Source organism: Leuresthes tenuis, unplaced genomic scaffold, assembly GCF_036924035.1.
Source record: "Leuresthes tenuis unplaced genomic scaffold, fLeuTen1.0.hap1 SCAF_8, whole genome shotgun sequence".
Lineage (NCBI taxonomy): Eukaryota > Metazoa > Chordata > Actinopteri > Atheriniformes > Atherinopsidae > Leuresthes > Leuresthes tenuis.
Window position 1 is genome coordinate 16,992,321 of NW_027325362.1, and position 16,221 is coordinate 17,008,541.

The 16,221-nt window shown below is 40.2% G+C and overlaps 1 protein-coding gene across 1 annotated transcript in view; it reads left to right on the forward strand.

Annotated features, from left to right (window-relative positions):
* LOC140313157 (uncharacterized) overlaps window positions 1-16,221 on the forward strand; it is a 104,152-nt gene that overhangs the window by 33,977 nt on the left and 53,954 nt on the right. Inside the window, exons 14-17 of the mRNA XM_072391151.1 lie at window positions 597-626; window positions 736-753; window positions 1,239-1,292; window positions 15,793-15,837. Of these exons, the coding sequence (XP_072247252.1) occupies window positions 597-626; window positions 736-753; window positions 1,239-1,292; window positions 15,793-15,837 (147 nt within the window). The remainder of the gene's footprint in view (window positions 1-596; window positions 627-735; window positions 754-1,238; window positions 1,293-15,792; window positions 15,838-16,221) is intronic.

The following is a 16,221-nucleotide window of genomic DNA, read 5'->3' on the forward strand; positions in this document are numbered from 1 at the left end:
GTATTGCTTGTTACTCGAGGTCAAGACTCCGGGCTCACAGTCCAACTGAAGACCATTATACCATTATGCATGAATAATTGATTCATTAGCAAAACAACTGCAGACAGATTGAGGCATGTTTTATTTAAGGTGCTACAGGTCAAAAATGTTTCTTTTTATAAATGGATCTGCAGGATTCTCTGGGTTGTCAGCCACCTTGTTAACTTTTTCTTTTTATTACTCTGCCCGAGGTATCTGACTAATGACATATGGCCATTTACTCAGCTGTTCCTTGGAAAAATCAACTGTCTTTGACTTGTGGATGCCGATTGAAAGAGGTCACCTATTATTTGTCTCAAATTTGAAAGCTGAGATGTTGAATGTAGCCTGGCGTTTACTATTCCGCCTGAAGGGTAGATGACTCTGTCTGCCCTCTCTAGACAGTTGCCAGCAGGGTTTCTTGAGAGTTGTAGGAGTCAAATAGTAAGGTCAGCCCGGTCAAGGATAATTACCTTATGACCAATTGTCTTGCTTGCCAATAACTGCAATGAATAATTTGTGTCAGGTTTTTAAACTGAATCGAAATGTTTAATTATTATTATTTGTTTGCATTCTAGGCCAATAATGAATGTGTCAAAGGAGACAAGGTACTCTACATTAAATAAATGTCATAATAATTAGGCATGTATACATATTTGAGACTGTGTTTTTGGTTTCTTGCCAGCTTGAATCTTTATTTGTCACATTTGTTTTCAGGGCCCCCAAGGAGAGAAGGTAACACACACATGCATGCACGCTCTCACACACACACACACTAATTAAACTTAACAATTCATATTCACTTGTTGCTCTTGTTTTACAAGTTCTTTTTACTATTCAAGTACTGTTGGGTTCAACTATACGGCACCATAAGCATATCTTTGCACAAGAACTTCAACTCAGCATATACTTTGATTAACCTGCTAATAGTTTCTTATCAAGATACTTTGTAGAGTAATGGAATGAAGCTCTGAGCAACCGAGGCTGCAAATTGCCTATTAAGAGAACATTAGTGAAGTCACCTAGATGTTATGCATGCCTAAGAATCTAAACTACTCATTTCTATCTATGCATGCAATTTTAACCAAGCTAATGCATTTTTCCCCATGAGTTAAAAAAAAAGCTCTGAATCTGCTAGCCTGGTTGAAAAAATGTGGAACAAAACTTCTGCCCGCATCACTTTTTGTCCCCAGCTCTCAATGTACATGTCCTTTCCGCAGGGATCGGCTGGAGTGCCGGGTCAGCCAGGGGACCTGGGCAAAGAGGGCAAAAGGGTGAGTAAATAGAGACATTTACCCAGTTGTGTGCCCTGTCATGTGGTTGCACTGAGTGAGAAGCTTTGGCCTGGAGGAACAGCAGCTGAGTGACTGTTGTTGTTTTAGAAGATCCTCTGTGGCAGTGGGCCTGAAAAAAGAGAAGAGCCAGTTAGGGTGTGCTGTATGACAATTAATGAATGGGACCCATGGTCAAAGGGTCACACACACACACACACACACACACACAGTATGACTGGCAGCACACATGGTTCCGTCTGACTGGATGACTGTGGAAGGCAGTATTGAGTTTCTAAAAGCTTGATTTGAAATAGACACAATGTCAGTGACTGACTCAAATGATATGTAATGCCACATTAACTTATTTGTCACCTCTGATTGTAAACTGTGGTTAGAGGTACAAGTGTTAGGATTTGTCTAAACCAAAAGTTGCTTGTTTGGTGAAATATTAATTCAAGGAGGAGTCTCTTCTCTGATAAAAACTCAGTCTTTGTTGAAAGATATGGGAAATTCTTTCTGATTACATCTAAATAGTTAAGAGGATTTCTAATTTATTCATGGTCCTCTACCATTAGTTGGATAAACTCGTGGTGGTTTGAAAATTGCCCCGTAGCAAGAATTGTCTTGACTTAATGGCTGAAATGCGTTGTTCAGGGATGGGTGGAGAGTGTCCTTCTGTGGCTGGTTTAATTGACTTGCTTGTGATCAAAAATGAGCTCTTCACACTACTTAGTATTTCTATTTGTCTTACAGAGAATGATCATAAACAGGGAAACAAAGATATACCTCCACTGCAGCAAAATATGAAATATACAACAGGCTGAGCTGCAGAGCACCCATAAGTAGGTCAGGCAAACGTTCTTTTTAGATTAAGCTAAAGGCAAGATGATGCAGCAGACTCAAGATATGTGAACACGTTTGTCAAGAATTCCACCCTTTTCTGTGTTTATGCAAACTTTTTTTAAGAGTCCTAACAATTTATAGCCTGTCATCGCTTGTGTTATTTCTCAATGGATCATTTACCTGAATGAAGGAATTTACAGACTCAATTAGGACAGAAGTGTTCCCGCTCAACAAAGACTTAATGTTGTTGTCTTTCTACCTCATTAGTCATGGTGTTATTTTAAACTCAACCTGACTTAAGAAGAGGCTGGGTGTCAAAGAGGCTGAGCGTCAGAGGCATCAATTACAGTGTGCACTTTTCTTCTAGAATACAGTGTAATGCTGAAATTTTTTAATCCTAATTGGGTGAGAAGACATAGAATGTTGCTCTATGTTTGATGTGGCCTCTTGGTTTCCTGCTGTATATGCGAGTGGTATATGAATAAGCTTTTTTCTTGCTCTTGTTGTTTCTTTAAAGATTTTGGAGGTATAAACAGGCACAAGGCATTAAACTGGCACTGCCATACTCTGTGCTGTTGTTGCTACTGAAGACAGTTCTGATCTATTAATACCCCGTCTTTGATAGCTGGCTGACTTCATGGTGACTGTTAATGTGCTAAGGTTTCCGCTTATTCTTAGCTCTAAGAGTCACATGGAGTCCAAGTTGTTGACCAGCGTGTGTTTCTGCAGTTTGACAACCTATTTTAGGAAGGCGGACACGTATCATTATCAGGGACTAGCTAGTGGCCGGCTGATACAGCAATAGACTCTCACCCAATTAGCAATTCTTGACTATGCTCGCAACTTATTGGTTTAACACAGAGCCATATCTGCTATACAAATGATGCAGAGCATCTTGATGCAAATAAACCCCTCTGCAACCTTCATAGAATGGCCAGGAGTGGAAAGCTTTCACAAAGCCTTAGATTCAAGCCAGACCATCTCTCAAACTGTCCCCCTCAATTTATTGTTGAGGAAAATACAACTACTCTAAGCCATCTAGATTTACTTCAAGGAGATGTGGAGGACGCTGTAGTGGGAAGAAGAATGATGCTATTTGCACTGATCCCCCTCTGAAGCTTAAAGCAACATATGCAAGAGAGAATATCAAGGGCAGTTACCTAACCCCTTTTGTGACCCTGTGTCTAACATTCACACAATCTTGATCTTATCTAATTATCTTGATGGATGACTAGTTAAGTTTGTCAGGGCAGCAGCCATGAGTAAGAATTTATGGGAATGTATTCCCACGTTGCACATTCCCATTAATGATAATGTGTATGACTTGGTTCTGTAAAATATTGATGGCACTGACATAGAATGGTTGGCAAAGAGTAGGACTTTTGAATCGAGAGGCACATTACAGCCAATCCAAAACGAAGATTGTGAGCACCAGTAAGAATGATATGTCCCTCTTGCTGGCTATTACGTGCTAAAATATTCATCACATTCAGTAATGATGTGTAAAGCTCTGTGTTGTCATTGTAGGCTGGCTATGCCCCATACTGGCGGAGGAGGTGAAAGACACGCCTGCTAATTTTTTTTTTTTTTAGTGTTGGCATTTGGATGGTATGCCTGTGCAGGATGGAAGGCAGAGAAGTGCCTGCCTGACAGCAAAATTGAGCACAACAAACTCTCATATGCATACAAAAGTGATGTGGATTTAGTTCCACTGAGCAATAAAAAAAGTGATAAATAGCATAATTTTGTTTGCTGAAAATAGGACTAAAACCTACACACTGCTGCCCTTACTCCAAAATACACAAGAATGCCACACCAAGCTGTGCTAATTTGTGTGGTGCCAATCCTTCCCAGCATACCCTTCTTCAGAGTTGTGGGTGGGTTTAGTGCAGACATGGGTTTATCTCTGGTCATGACAGCAGGTTCTGTGGATTGATAGATAGTTACTGTGAGAAATCCCCTTTACAAGGTGGTTTTTCAATGTTTTATTCACACAATAAGCCTTATTTTCTGCATAAATGTATCTGAAAAGAAAAAGTCCTGCGATGTGTACATGACAAATATGTCATGTTGTTATTCATGTGACTTGTTTGAATTAAGCAGGATAACTGCATAAGCATTAGATTTTATTGCCGCATAGATTTTCTTCATTGATTAATAACGCTTTATTTTCTTTTAAGAATTTTACAGAACATAAATTATGTGAATGCAAAGTATTTGAAGTCTCCATTTAATGAGCACAAGGCCTCTTCTGTTTTAAGTTTTTTTTGTCCCCTGGCTTGGATAATACACGAAGCTGACAGATGTACTGCACTGTTTACCTATTAGACCTAGCAGTCCCTGTGTAGAGATGATGAAAACTTTAAAAAAAATGCCCAGATAGGAAGTACAACTTTGCTACTGTTCTGTTTACAGATGTTTTCTCAGCAAATTAATTATTTACTGAAGATATTATACATTTATTAACATTTCAAATGTATTTGGCTGGTAACTTGTGTAAATTCTTTCTTTCTCTTTCTTTAAGAGTACAATTGGGCACAGTGTGTAAATGAGTTGCTGGGTGGTGGGTTGCAGCTCAGTAATGAACATACTGTTGTCTGTGGTGAGTGAGGTGAGGACGTGTGTATCATTTGCTGGAGAGAATTTACTCTCATTGCAGCAGAATTTTCACCATGTAAGGGGTGACATTCTCAATTGACTGCCTTCCAGTTGTCCTTTGTATCTCTCGTTTGTAGCTTTGCTCCAGTTTCTCATAGAAACATTTGTCTGCACAACTCGACCACAATATGTGGGTGGACGGAATCAGGAGATCTGTACCTCATATGTCAAAGAGATAATAAAGGACACAGTCCTAATAAAGGTGAAAAAGCATTTATGATGGTACACAAAATGAGGAGGAAAAAGCCATTTGGAGACTTTCTGTTTTAATGTGGGAGCAATCATTTTCTCTAAAAAGTTTTCCAGATCAATGCTACTGATTAAATGATCCAGCCAGATTATTGATGGCTATTGAAGGAACAATACAGAGTGGAGCTGTGAGATGTGACAGGGCTTTGATGTTACTAACAGGTGATTCATCCTGTGTTGAATCAGTTCCCCTCTGTCTTCCTACATTAGGACCTCTGTGGTCACACTAATTACAGTGTACAATAGATTAATTACTCACTTCCAAGTCACTGTGCTTTTACAACTATTGATTCCTTTGGAAATTATTGTCAATTGAATGTGAGAGGAATTTTAATGTTAATTACAGTTTAGGTTTTTAAATGACTGGTGCATAAGGTTTCTTTGAAAATAATCTTTCTACTCTGCATTTCTACCCTGTTACAGCAGGCATACAGCAGCATGGAGCAACATTTTCCTCTACCTGTTACCTCACCACAAGAGCATACCAGTGCAGTCATGAGACCAGTCAGACATGTGATCTGTATGCAGGATGTCAAATGAAACTAGAGAACAACATTGGTGTAAACATGATGTCCACAATTTGGTTGTTGGGTTGGAGAACGTTTCTTCAATTCATTTCTAAAGCAGTGATGACTGTTGGGAAAATTCATGTCTCAAAACTTCAGCTGCTGTCTTATTGCATTCATCCGCTGTCATCACTTCAGAAATATTTGCTAGCAAGGACCTAAATCAATTCACATCAGTAATGGTAGTTTAGAAACACTTTCAGTTCTTCTCTTATGTCAAAAATCTTAGAATGTAAGTAACATCAACAACAGCTGTCGGGCTCTTTAAAGTGGCATGGATATAATCTGTCAAAACAGTCCGAAAAAATTGTCTGTCTTGTCTCTGCTTGGCGACTGGACTAGTCCACTTGTCCACAGAAGAGAGGGGTATTTGATGTTTTTTGGAAGTGATAGCGGTGTTTACATTTTACATTCATGCCCTGAGATGAATGACTGAGACAGCTGTCTATAAGTCCTGAACAAAAATGAAAGCATCATTTCTTCCATGATTTCTCCCTTCACTCTTACTCTGTCTGACACATGTCACAAAGGCCGATGGTCCATTCGATGCAAACAACATGTCAAACATTTACTCTCAGACAAGAAAATAACAGTAATCTTGCACTTAAGTCATTTGCTCTCCTCTCAAATTCTGTTCATTTTCCCCCAGCACAAGGTTCAACTTGGCACTACTTTCCTCTGTTTCAGATGGCTTCGTGTGGCTGCACTTTGGTCAAACCATTAGTGTCAGATGCTATACAATAGCATCCATCTCCTTTAAAACTAATAAAATGCATCCGCATTGCACAGTTGATAGCTTTTGTCATTTAACCTAATTTGAAAAAGGATGCGACTCTTAAAACCGAACGCATGCTCTAACTGAAACATAGCTGCCTCTCCTCCACAGGACAAAGCAAGTGCTGCTTTTAGATAACTGAGGCTCCACACTATAGATGACATTCATATACAATGCACTTGGCTAAGATTAATTTCGATCAGTTTGCGTGTCTGCAGAGATGAGCAGCGGACAGAGTACTGAGACGTGGACAGTTACAGACTTAGTGAAGAAGCAATGGCACTGTTTGTGTGGACTGAAACATTTGGCAGCACTTTCTTGCTCCAAAGGTAGAGGCACACATGAACAGCTACCGTAGCAGACTGCTGACCTCTACCAGAGCGCCTGCAGTGTGAGATTATTAAGTAACGAGTCCCCGGTGAGAATACCAGCCTTCCTGCCAGAAGTTCTCCATGGGAGGCTCCCGTTGATTCGGGTGATGCAGTAAATGCATTCAGTAACAGTAGCTTGATTGGCGGCAGGTTTTCCTGTCATCCAGTTTAGAAAACTCTACCATGATGTTGTACATTTTTTGTCTTCAGTAAGGCTTTTTGACCCATTGGATTGGATTTGTGTGGAATTTTCTGATGCATTATGTGACTGCATCAGACCAAAGCTTTGTTATGTTAATACATGCATTTAAATGTTTTGTGTTGAATCTTTGAATTTCATTTGAGCTCATTTTTGTCTTGCTCCAAAGTGTCATTGTGGTAAATATTTAGCCATTTTATGGCACATTTTTTAAAAACCTTTTGTTGGAATATTTCCAAGCTGGAAGGACTTACTGTGTCTATATGTAGAGATTTACATGCAAGTCTGTTCAAATTAATGCAACTAGATTGGTTTATCTATGAAACAACTGATACACAGTTGTTAACCACAGTGATGGTGACTGTGTTCAAAGCAGTGTTTAAACACAGCAGCAGGATGTAGATATGTAGTTACAGTTTTGGCTTGACCTGCTGAAGCTCAATGACAGAGAAACACAGAGGGAAGAATTTACAGGTCAGCAGGGCTCACAGCTGAGACTTTATGGCAAGATTTACACCCTGTGTGATTTTACAAGCGGGAGGAGGAATCCTTAACCCTTTGTGGGACAAACTCGAATGGTTAATTCTTCCCTTTTCCAGCTCAATTCATGTTGAGAAAATTCAGAGGCACACTTTTGACACCTGTATTACACCGGGAGGTAACGTGTTTGCCCAGAGCACAAGGCAATTAATCTTGTCAATGTCAAGTGCATTGGGAGGGAGGATGAAACAAAGATTTGACCTGATTGGCTATGAAAAGGTCTCTCATTCAGGCCCTGTTGGGAGAGAAGAGGGTTACAGGGGGAAGCGTTTGGCACATGCAAGGACAGATGCACAAAGCTTTGATTTATCTGTCTGACTCTTGTCTGTCCCAGTGCACCAAGATTTTGCTACATCCACAGTTGTCCAGAATAAACATGAATTAATTGACCAATTAATTACAGGGACAAAATACAAGGGGCAAGACTTTAAGAGGGCCTCTTTGATTGCACCTTGCTCACTGGCTTTTATAGTTACTGTGGATTTATGTTTGTGTGAGTCGACATGTGGTCTAGGTATGAAAAACTGATGTTCAACAAGGGGTAATGTAGGTCAACACATCCTCTGAGCATTACATAGACTTGTTATGGTTAGTCAGAGCACAGTTCTCGTTCTTCAGCCTTACAACATCTTCAGGAGATAGTTGACCAAACAGTGGAGACACTGAAGGCAATAGATGGATTCCAGTCGCTCAGATGCTCAAATGTATCAGTGCCTGGCCTGTGTCTGACACTTCCCCAATACTTTCAGATGTTATTTCAATGTCTGCCAGGTCATGGGAGCACTATGGGAGTGTCATGCATTAAATAGGGTCATCTGAACTGAATTTGCCTATCTCTATGAAGTATATTCATGTGTAGGAGTTGACTGGACCCTGTGACTGCATACTTCACACCACGGCTTTAGTCATCCAAACAGTGGAATTTCTCTGACTCCAAGCAGTCTGGAAATACACAAAGACATGTTTCTGACATTTTAGGTCACATCCAAGAAAAGATGTAGTTTGAAAATGTGAATACCTTTAAAGGGGCATTTTTTATCCTTGATGCTTGGATTGAAGATTGCCCCAAGTAAGCTCAGTCTGTGTCAGCCGTTTCGTCCAAGTCGGTCAAGGGGAGGGGGGAGGACACCAAGCCAAGAGTAGCAGGGGGAAGGAGGCTGGTTGGGGAGGAGATGTAGCCCTGAACACTGCAGAGCACAGAGGCGTGGTAGTGGGAAGCTGCATCACTTACAGCACACTTATATAGCCTGCCATCCATATTCTGATTCTTCACACTCTCAGCCTGCCTGCAACCAATTTAGATACATTCATCTGTGTCCACTTTAATGGAATATCAGGGAGCAATGCATTGATAGTGGCCCGATTTTATACAGATGCTAGTGTAGGGGACCTTAGTGTAATCTGTCATGCGTGGTGAGTGATATGGAGCATAAGACTTGTCGGACTACAGTAACTAGAGAGAGCGCCCGGTGGATCTTTACATAGTGTATTCCCTTTGACCTCAAATATTTGGTTTGTAAAATGAGCCAGGGTTTATTCAAAGTAGATTTTCAGCCTCTCCTGTTCACTTGTTGGATAATGTATTAATGAAACACTCAGTATCTGTAAACATTGGATGGGAGCAATCTGCTCTGTGTGAATAATATGGCCAAATGTCCAGATGAGAATATGAAAGTGTGAAACAAGCCAAAACTAATAACAGCATCCATTTGGTGATGAGAACATTGAAAAGGCATCGCTGGCCCAGTGAGGAGCCAATGCAATAGGCAACCAGCTTGCATGGAAACACTGCACAGACATTCCACTGATGGGTGCGTATAGAGCTCATACTTAAATATAGATTTATCATCATTTCCTCGCCACATAAAGATGCAAATTCAGATAATACCAGTAGCAACTCCTCTCCTCAGGAGTTGTTAAAGTCAATGAGCTCTTAAAAGTCATGGCTGGAGATGTGGTAGAAACGTGGCTGCTATAAAGAGCTTTTCCGAGGCTCCCTTGGGACTTCCATAGCTCAGTTTCCATAGACATATGCTTTGCCTGCGTCTTCCTTTGGCTTGAGTCTTTGCACATAGTGTGGTCATTGGGAATGGGAGGTTTGCTGAAATAGCTTGATGATGGTTATTTTACTCAATGGTATGTTGCCTTAAGTCACCATGCACTCTTGTACTAGCACCTGTGTCCCTTTATATTGTGTGGCAGCTGAAAATGATTGTCATTCTGTCTCACTGTCATATAGCTTCTTACTTCTTGTCGGTTTCCTTCGTCTCTCATCATTGTGAGTTTTCTACTGAAAAAAATGTTCTTTACGGTATTCAGTGCCTAATTGCCAGACTGCCTAATTAGGGATTTTACCCAACACACATCATAGATTCATGCATTGAGGACATCCATCCTCTCTCAGAGAGAAGTTACAGTTTCATCATTTGCTGTGTCCCCTGCCAAGCACAAACTTTCTAATGAAACCAGTTTGCCATCTAGTGGCACTTGTACAAATAACCATTTGGTCCCATGGAGTCTATGATTGAGTCTCTGTAAGGAAAGCCTTCATGGAAAGATTTTGCCAAGTGACTATAGGTACAATTTTGGCCAGCTGAGCTGTGTCTTAAGTCGGCTGCAGTGTCAGCCATCTCTTTATACGTCCCTGAATATTTAGATGGCTGTGAGTTAAAGAGGGCATTGTGTGCCAGTCAGAATGGTGAAAAATGCTAAGCTGCATTTGAGCCCCTGCCAGGCAGCTGTCGGCTTTGCCGTTCTCTTCCTGCCCCGGCCGCTCCTCTTAACCCTCAGTAAACAACTGGAACAAATCCTATTTTATTGAGGCTTTTACCAAGTGCAAGGGATCTTTGCAAGCTCCAGTGCCCAGGCATTTTCTGAGCTTGTGCGGTGTCCTAAGATGGCATCCAGTGAGGGCAATCAGAAGTAGGAAATTTGCACTGTCTGAGTCTAATTGGATCCTTAATAAGAAGCAGGTGAGGATATGGTCCTTGCATTTTCTTTTGTGTCATTTCAACCAAGCAGCATTATCAGTATTTACCACAGAAGGGTTGATGGCAAACGTGACACACTGAAAATGGGTTTTCTAAGGGTTTCGACAGCAACAGTATACTGAGCTCACAGCTGGAACGTATTTACAAACTACTTTCACCAGTTTACAATGTTTTAAGGCTAACATCCAGGCTAATGTAGGTATATGTATGTATCCAAGTCAAATTCATACACTGAGATAAATGTGTTAAAAGCTGTAAGAAATGATAAATGCTACAGAAATTTATATTTCGGACTGGATTTTCAGTGTACTTTTTCTGACCTTGCTGATTCTTGCAGTTCATTGTGCAACCTGCTAAATGAGAAAAGAGAACATATATTCAAGGAGAAAGGATGACATTTCAGGATTAATTGCTGGATAAATTAGCTTTTGCTGGTAGAATTCGTAAGTAATTGCCTGCATCTTTTCTGAAACTGTTAGCTTGACCAATGCACTGAATACATCTGAATACTTTTTTTCTTTTCTTTTTTTTTGACAAGGCGAGCATTTTAACTAGGGAATATATATTATGAGATCCTGTGTGGTGGCAAACATCCTCTTTCTGCCTTTTGTGGATGTGAGAAAATAATTTCACGATTCTGGTAGTCCATGTTTATATTTGAAGGTCAGTATCTATTACAACATAAGTATGGAGAGATGATTTCTTTGGGTCCCTGTTACATTACCTTTTCTTTCATTAGAACCTAATAGAACACCACCACCTCTTCCATCTATGAATTTTAAAATGAATCTCAAGGACATTTGTCATTTTCAGTCTTTGACGAACAACTGTTTGAATGAACACAGCTGCTGCTCATGAGCTAAACCGTCCGTTCTTGTTAAACCCAGCACAGCAGTTAGGCAAAAGCCTCAGGTGGTCTGAGAACATGCTCCCTGAGGGCGACAGGAGTCAGCCCACACAGGAGTGAGAGTGGCTTGTAAGTTTTTCTGTCAAGGAAAGGTCATGTTGAAGACATTGTTGAGGACAAATTTGGCTGGTAATGCCAAAGAGCTTCTCCTTGGGGACATTAAAGTTCTGTGTACCCCCATTTTTAGTTCAAGCAGATTCTTCAAAAGTTGGTGTAAACATGTCCAATAGCCATTTGCAGTGAGTGCTTTGCTACATCTAGTTGAAGGGGAAGGATATTAAAATAAAATGTTCTTACAAACACTTAAAAAAAAAGAAGAAAGAAAAGTCCATTTTGTGCTTCACTGCTCAGGTTCGAGTTTAGCGGTGTTTGTTTTCTCAGGCTCCTCCAGCTTATCTTCTGACCCCTCTTAACAGGGTCATTTATCAGGTGGATTATGTAGTTTTGATGATTTGTCTGCTTCATAGCTTCAAATGTGGTACATACAGCCTTCTCCATTTTATGCCACTGTGTTATCCCAGTTTGAATAGTGAAACATGGAATAGCGAGACATGTTGACATTTGGGATAAGGATTATGGAGTCATCATAAAGGAGTGTCTCTGCTGTGTGTCACTGTCACTGTTGACTTTGCTCTTAGATTGAGGCTTGTGTTGCAAGACTGAGCACAGCACCATGTCTGTGCTTTCCTTTTAGACTTTACAACTCATTGCTGAGCTGAAGCTAGTCAAGGCTCGGATCCATGAGGACTAAGTGGGAAGTTTAAAATATGCTGTCAGTCCACATAAAGCCTGCTCCTTTCTGCTCAGATGTGTGCTTTCACTAGCTATTGCTTGCATCATTATTGAATTAGTAGTTAATCTAGCATTTTCCACATCTCTCTTGTACGGTTTGAAGGTTTTTAGAGTTGAAATGATAAGTAGTTCATGTGAGTATTTGTTCGGTCTTTTCAACCCATCTTTCATTAAGAATAGCTTGTTCATCTTAAACTCTGACTCTTCTTTTTGTCCTCCTCCACAATTCCTTCATCGTTCTCCACCTCCTTCCCTCCCTCTCATCCCTCATTGCCTTCTTGCTTTCCTGCATCTCTCTTTCCCTCTATTCTACTGCAATGACCTGAAGGAGGGCTTCACACTGCAACACTCAAATAATAATCAAGCACTAGGATGTTGTCAAATTTATAGGACACCGAGCGTTGCATAGCAACAGAGATTGCCAGGGTGATCCAACAGACGCTGGAAGTTGAGTTGAAAAAAGGAAACGGGCTGAGTGACAGAAAACGGGGGAAGGAAGGAGAGATGACAAGAAAAAGCAACAGACAGGAGAGAGCGATGAGATCAGAATGATAGAATGAACATATCCACAAAGGAGGGATAAATGAGAGATCTAGAAACGCAAAAGGAAATGAGAAAGTTAAGGCTGGCTTAGCTGACAGAAAAGACTCAGACAGCAACTGCTACACTCTGGTCCTTTGAGCTTTCATTCTTTTCAATTTATTATGATCACTTAAACACTTTTAGCTTTAAATTTGGGCACTGGGGTTCAGTTCAAAAGTGAAGCTCTTTTGGTTTATTATCATTGGTTTATTTTTTTATATTTTTCCTTTCACATTTTGTCACATGATCTCACTTTTTTACATTTCTGTCTTTCTAATGAAGTCAGTTTTCATTTAATTTTCATCCTTGTTGCCTAGTGACTGCCTTGAGCTTTGGGCTGCAGTTCACCTCTAAGAAAATTTTCTCTTTTTGCACTGGATTTTGTTTTGTTGAATGAATGAATTAACTTGTAGAAAGTTGCAGGATTTCTGAATTTCTTTTTCGGAAGTGAAGATGTCAACGCAATCTTAAATCAGAACAATCATCCCTTGATCATCCCGTTAGAGTAACAACAGCATACTAAGTTAATTTTGACGTCAAATGTATCCCATCTAATGTAAAAACAAAATCAGAGAATTTGGACTTATTATTTCACTCCTGTCCCTTTACAGGTGGTTATCTTGCTGAGTCAATAGCAGTTGTTTCAATTTCAGTCGTTAAAACAGTCAAATAACAAGTGAGTGCCGACAGTGATGACAGCTGTGGAAGAATTCTCTCTTGTCACTGTGTGCTTAGATTTGTTGGGTATGGCACACTAACCAGGGGGTCGTACGGACAGAGATATGTTCGTCTAACTACAGTGGATTGCTTTTTTGTGAAAATGATTGTCTGAGCTGTTGGTGTTTATAGATATCAAATTGATATCAATATGTTATCAGCCAAAAACTTCAACATTGATTTCCAAAACAAGCACAAACAAAGAACAAGACAAAACGTATAGATAAAATGGAAATTTTCACACCCAGACTTGTACTATTCCAATGTTTAAATATCCTTGTCTTTTTTTTGTGAACAGAACGCACAAGGCTGCAAGTTTTCAGCTGTGGAAATAAACTCATAACCTGTTCATAGGTACACTTGCCACTATATGGAACTCCTGGGTAACAGTGCAAGCAAGTTCCAGGTCTGTAGAGTGGATCTCAGACCCTCATTGAGTTGCTCTCACTTCAAATGATGAGGAACTGAGAAGCACTACTTATTTTGATGACAGTATGGAAATACATGGACATAAAATTAGTTTGTACTTTAGAGTTAAAAGAGATTTTAAGGGCAATCATTTTCGAAAATGCATAATTCATGACCTACTTGGAATAATACCTAACTAAATATTCATCAGATAGATTACTTATCTGTGTAATCTACTTTTGTTGTGTTCAGAGGGGAAAGGGCAGCAGTAGAAACTAAGGCTAAAACAAGCAGTCTGATCTTTTTGCAGCCATAGCAGTGAGTGTGTCAGCCTGTTAATTATCACAGAAATAAGAAAAGTAACACCATCCACCCTCACCAAAAGTCTTTTTAGAAACGAACCTTGTACGCGAAAAGTCACTTTTAAATCTGCATGTTACTGCATAACACTTTGACTCCCACTCTGAAAGCTTCTTTTGTGCCACAAAGGTAACCAGCCCTTCAACGAGGTTATACCAGCCATATGAAGCAAAGAGTTCAAGGTTTAAAAGCCCTGCTCCTACACATTTAGGCAATTTAAATTCTTCAAGCTCTTCTCTCATTCATGTGCACATTAAAGCCCATGTACCAAGTTCGTAGAGATGCATTAACACAGATGATCAAAAGATGCTGGTCAAGGATATGTTGGTACATCAAACAACGTGAACAGAGGAAAGCGTGCAGTTCCTGAGAGCAGGTTCATTTAATTTTCATATCATTTTTAAAGGTTAAAATTTACGGTACTACACCTTGGCTTCTCCTCTTTTCATAATCTGTGGACTACAAACAGGATTGCGCACACAGTCTAAAAGCACGAGCGCACATGCAAACAGATGATTAAAAGCAATAGCTCTTAGAAAAGTGAGGTTCCTTCCTTTGACTTTGTTGCAGGCTATCGCACATGTCAAATTTGACCCAGTTAATCAAAGTCTGCGTTCACAGAGTGTCAGAGGGAAGAGTTGGGGGCGTCGCTTTGTGATTCTCAACTTTTCTTTCAGCAGCTTGTGAGCCTCTCTTCCCACAGATCTACACAGCCACTAACTCAGTGGAGGAAAGAAGTATTTTTGTGTCACCCATACTAACACGTACAGTAGGAGAGAAATACAATGCTTCAATATCGCATTTCTGTCAAATGATGAAACTCACACTAGAAAGAGGTAATCCAATTCCATCCTAATTCTGAAATCTGCATGGTCTCAATACAGTTGATTACAGTGCTGCATGGTGAATTGATATTGGTCAGAGTATTACAATATACTAATTGAGTTGATTCTACATCTGCCGAAGCCAGCTAATTTCAAGCAGTCCTCAACACAGAGCTTGAGACGCTCTGCCAGTGGATAGCTGTGTGAATATCCACAGAGCATTATCTTCTTTTCTCACGGGGACATAAAACCCTCTTGATGTCAGAACTATGCTTTGGTTCTCATTGCATTGAATCTCATTAAGATGCCAGCTTTTCAAGACGTTCTACACTAAATCCTATGTAATTCACAAAAGAATAAAAAAAAAAACCTTAAGTGGTCCAAGATGGTGGCTTCGTTCCGACTTTGTTTGCTGACCAGCACAGGCTTGTCCTGTTTGCCATTATATGTGCTCCTTTGGTTGATTGATGCACTAAGGGAATCACACAGCTGGAAAGGAGGCAGTAAACCAAAGGAGGGAACAAAGAGTAGTGGGCCACATGGGGTGCAGCAATTAAACTGTTTTCTTGTTCTTAATTAAAAGCCAATTAGAGATTGCGACAGGAGTTGCTGTCTAGCCATATTTGCTTACAAAATGCTTGTCTTCCCACACCTGTTGTTGAACATTCACTTACTGTGGTCTTTTATTGATTTGTTTACTTTTTTCTTTCCGTCCCCAGGGACGGAGAGGAAAGACCGGGGAGCCTGGACCCAGAGGCCTGCCTGTAAGTGATATAAAATAACACATAAAAACTCACTTTCAAATCATTTAACTGGACTTTTTTTTTTTGTTTTTTTTTTCAAATTTTTAATGGATCAGTGTCAAAACTTGTCAAATGTTTGTCAGCCTTGACTGGATGACAGACACCGAAAGATTAGGTCAGAGACAACACTTTGAGCCTTGCTTTAAAGCAGACCATTGTAACCTTGAGAAGAGGGTGGATCATTTGAATAAATCCCCCCCCACACACACACACATCACATCTGCCTGCAGGGGAGACTGTAATGCAAGCATGGCAGCTGTTGGAGTAGCATTGATTCAGTCTGGTTAGAGACTCCTCATTGCTCCAATTGGTTGTTTCAGGCATGATGCATTTTCACAAATTATA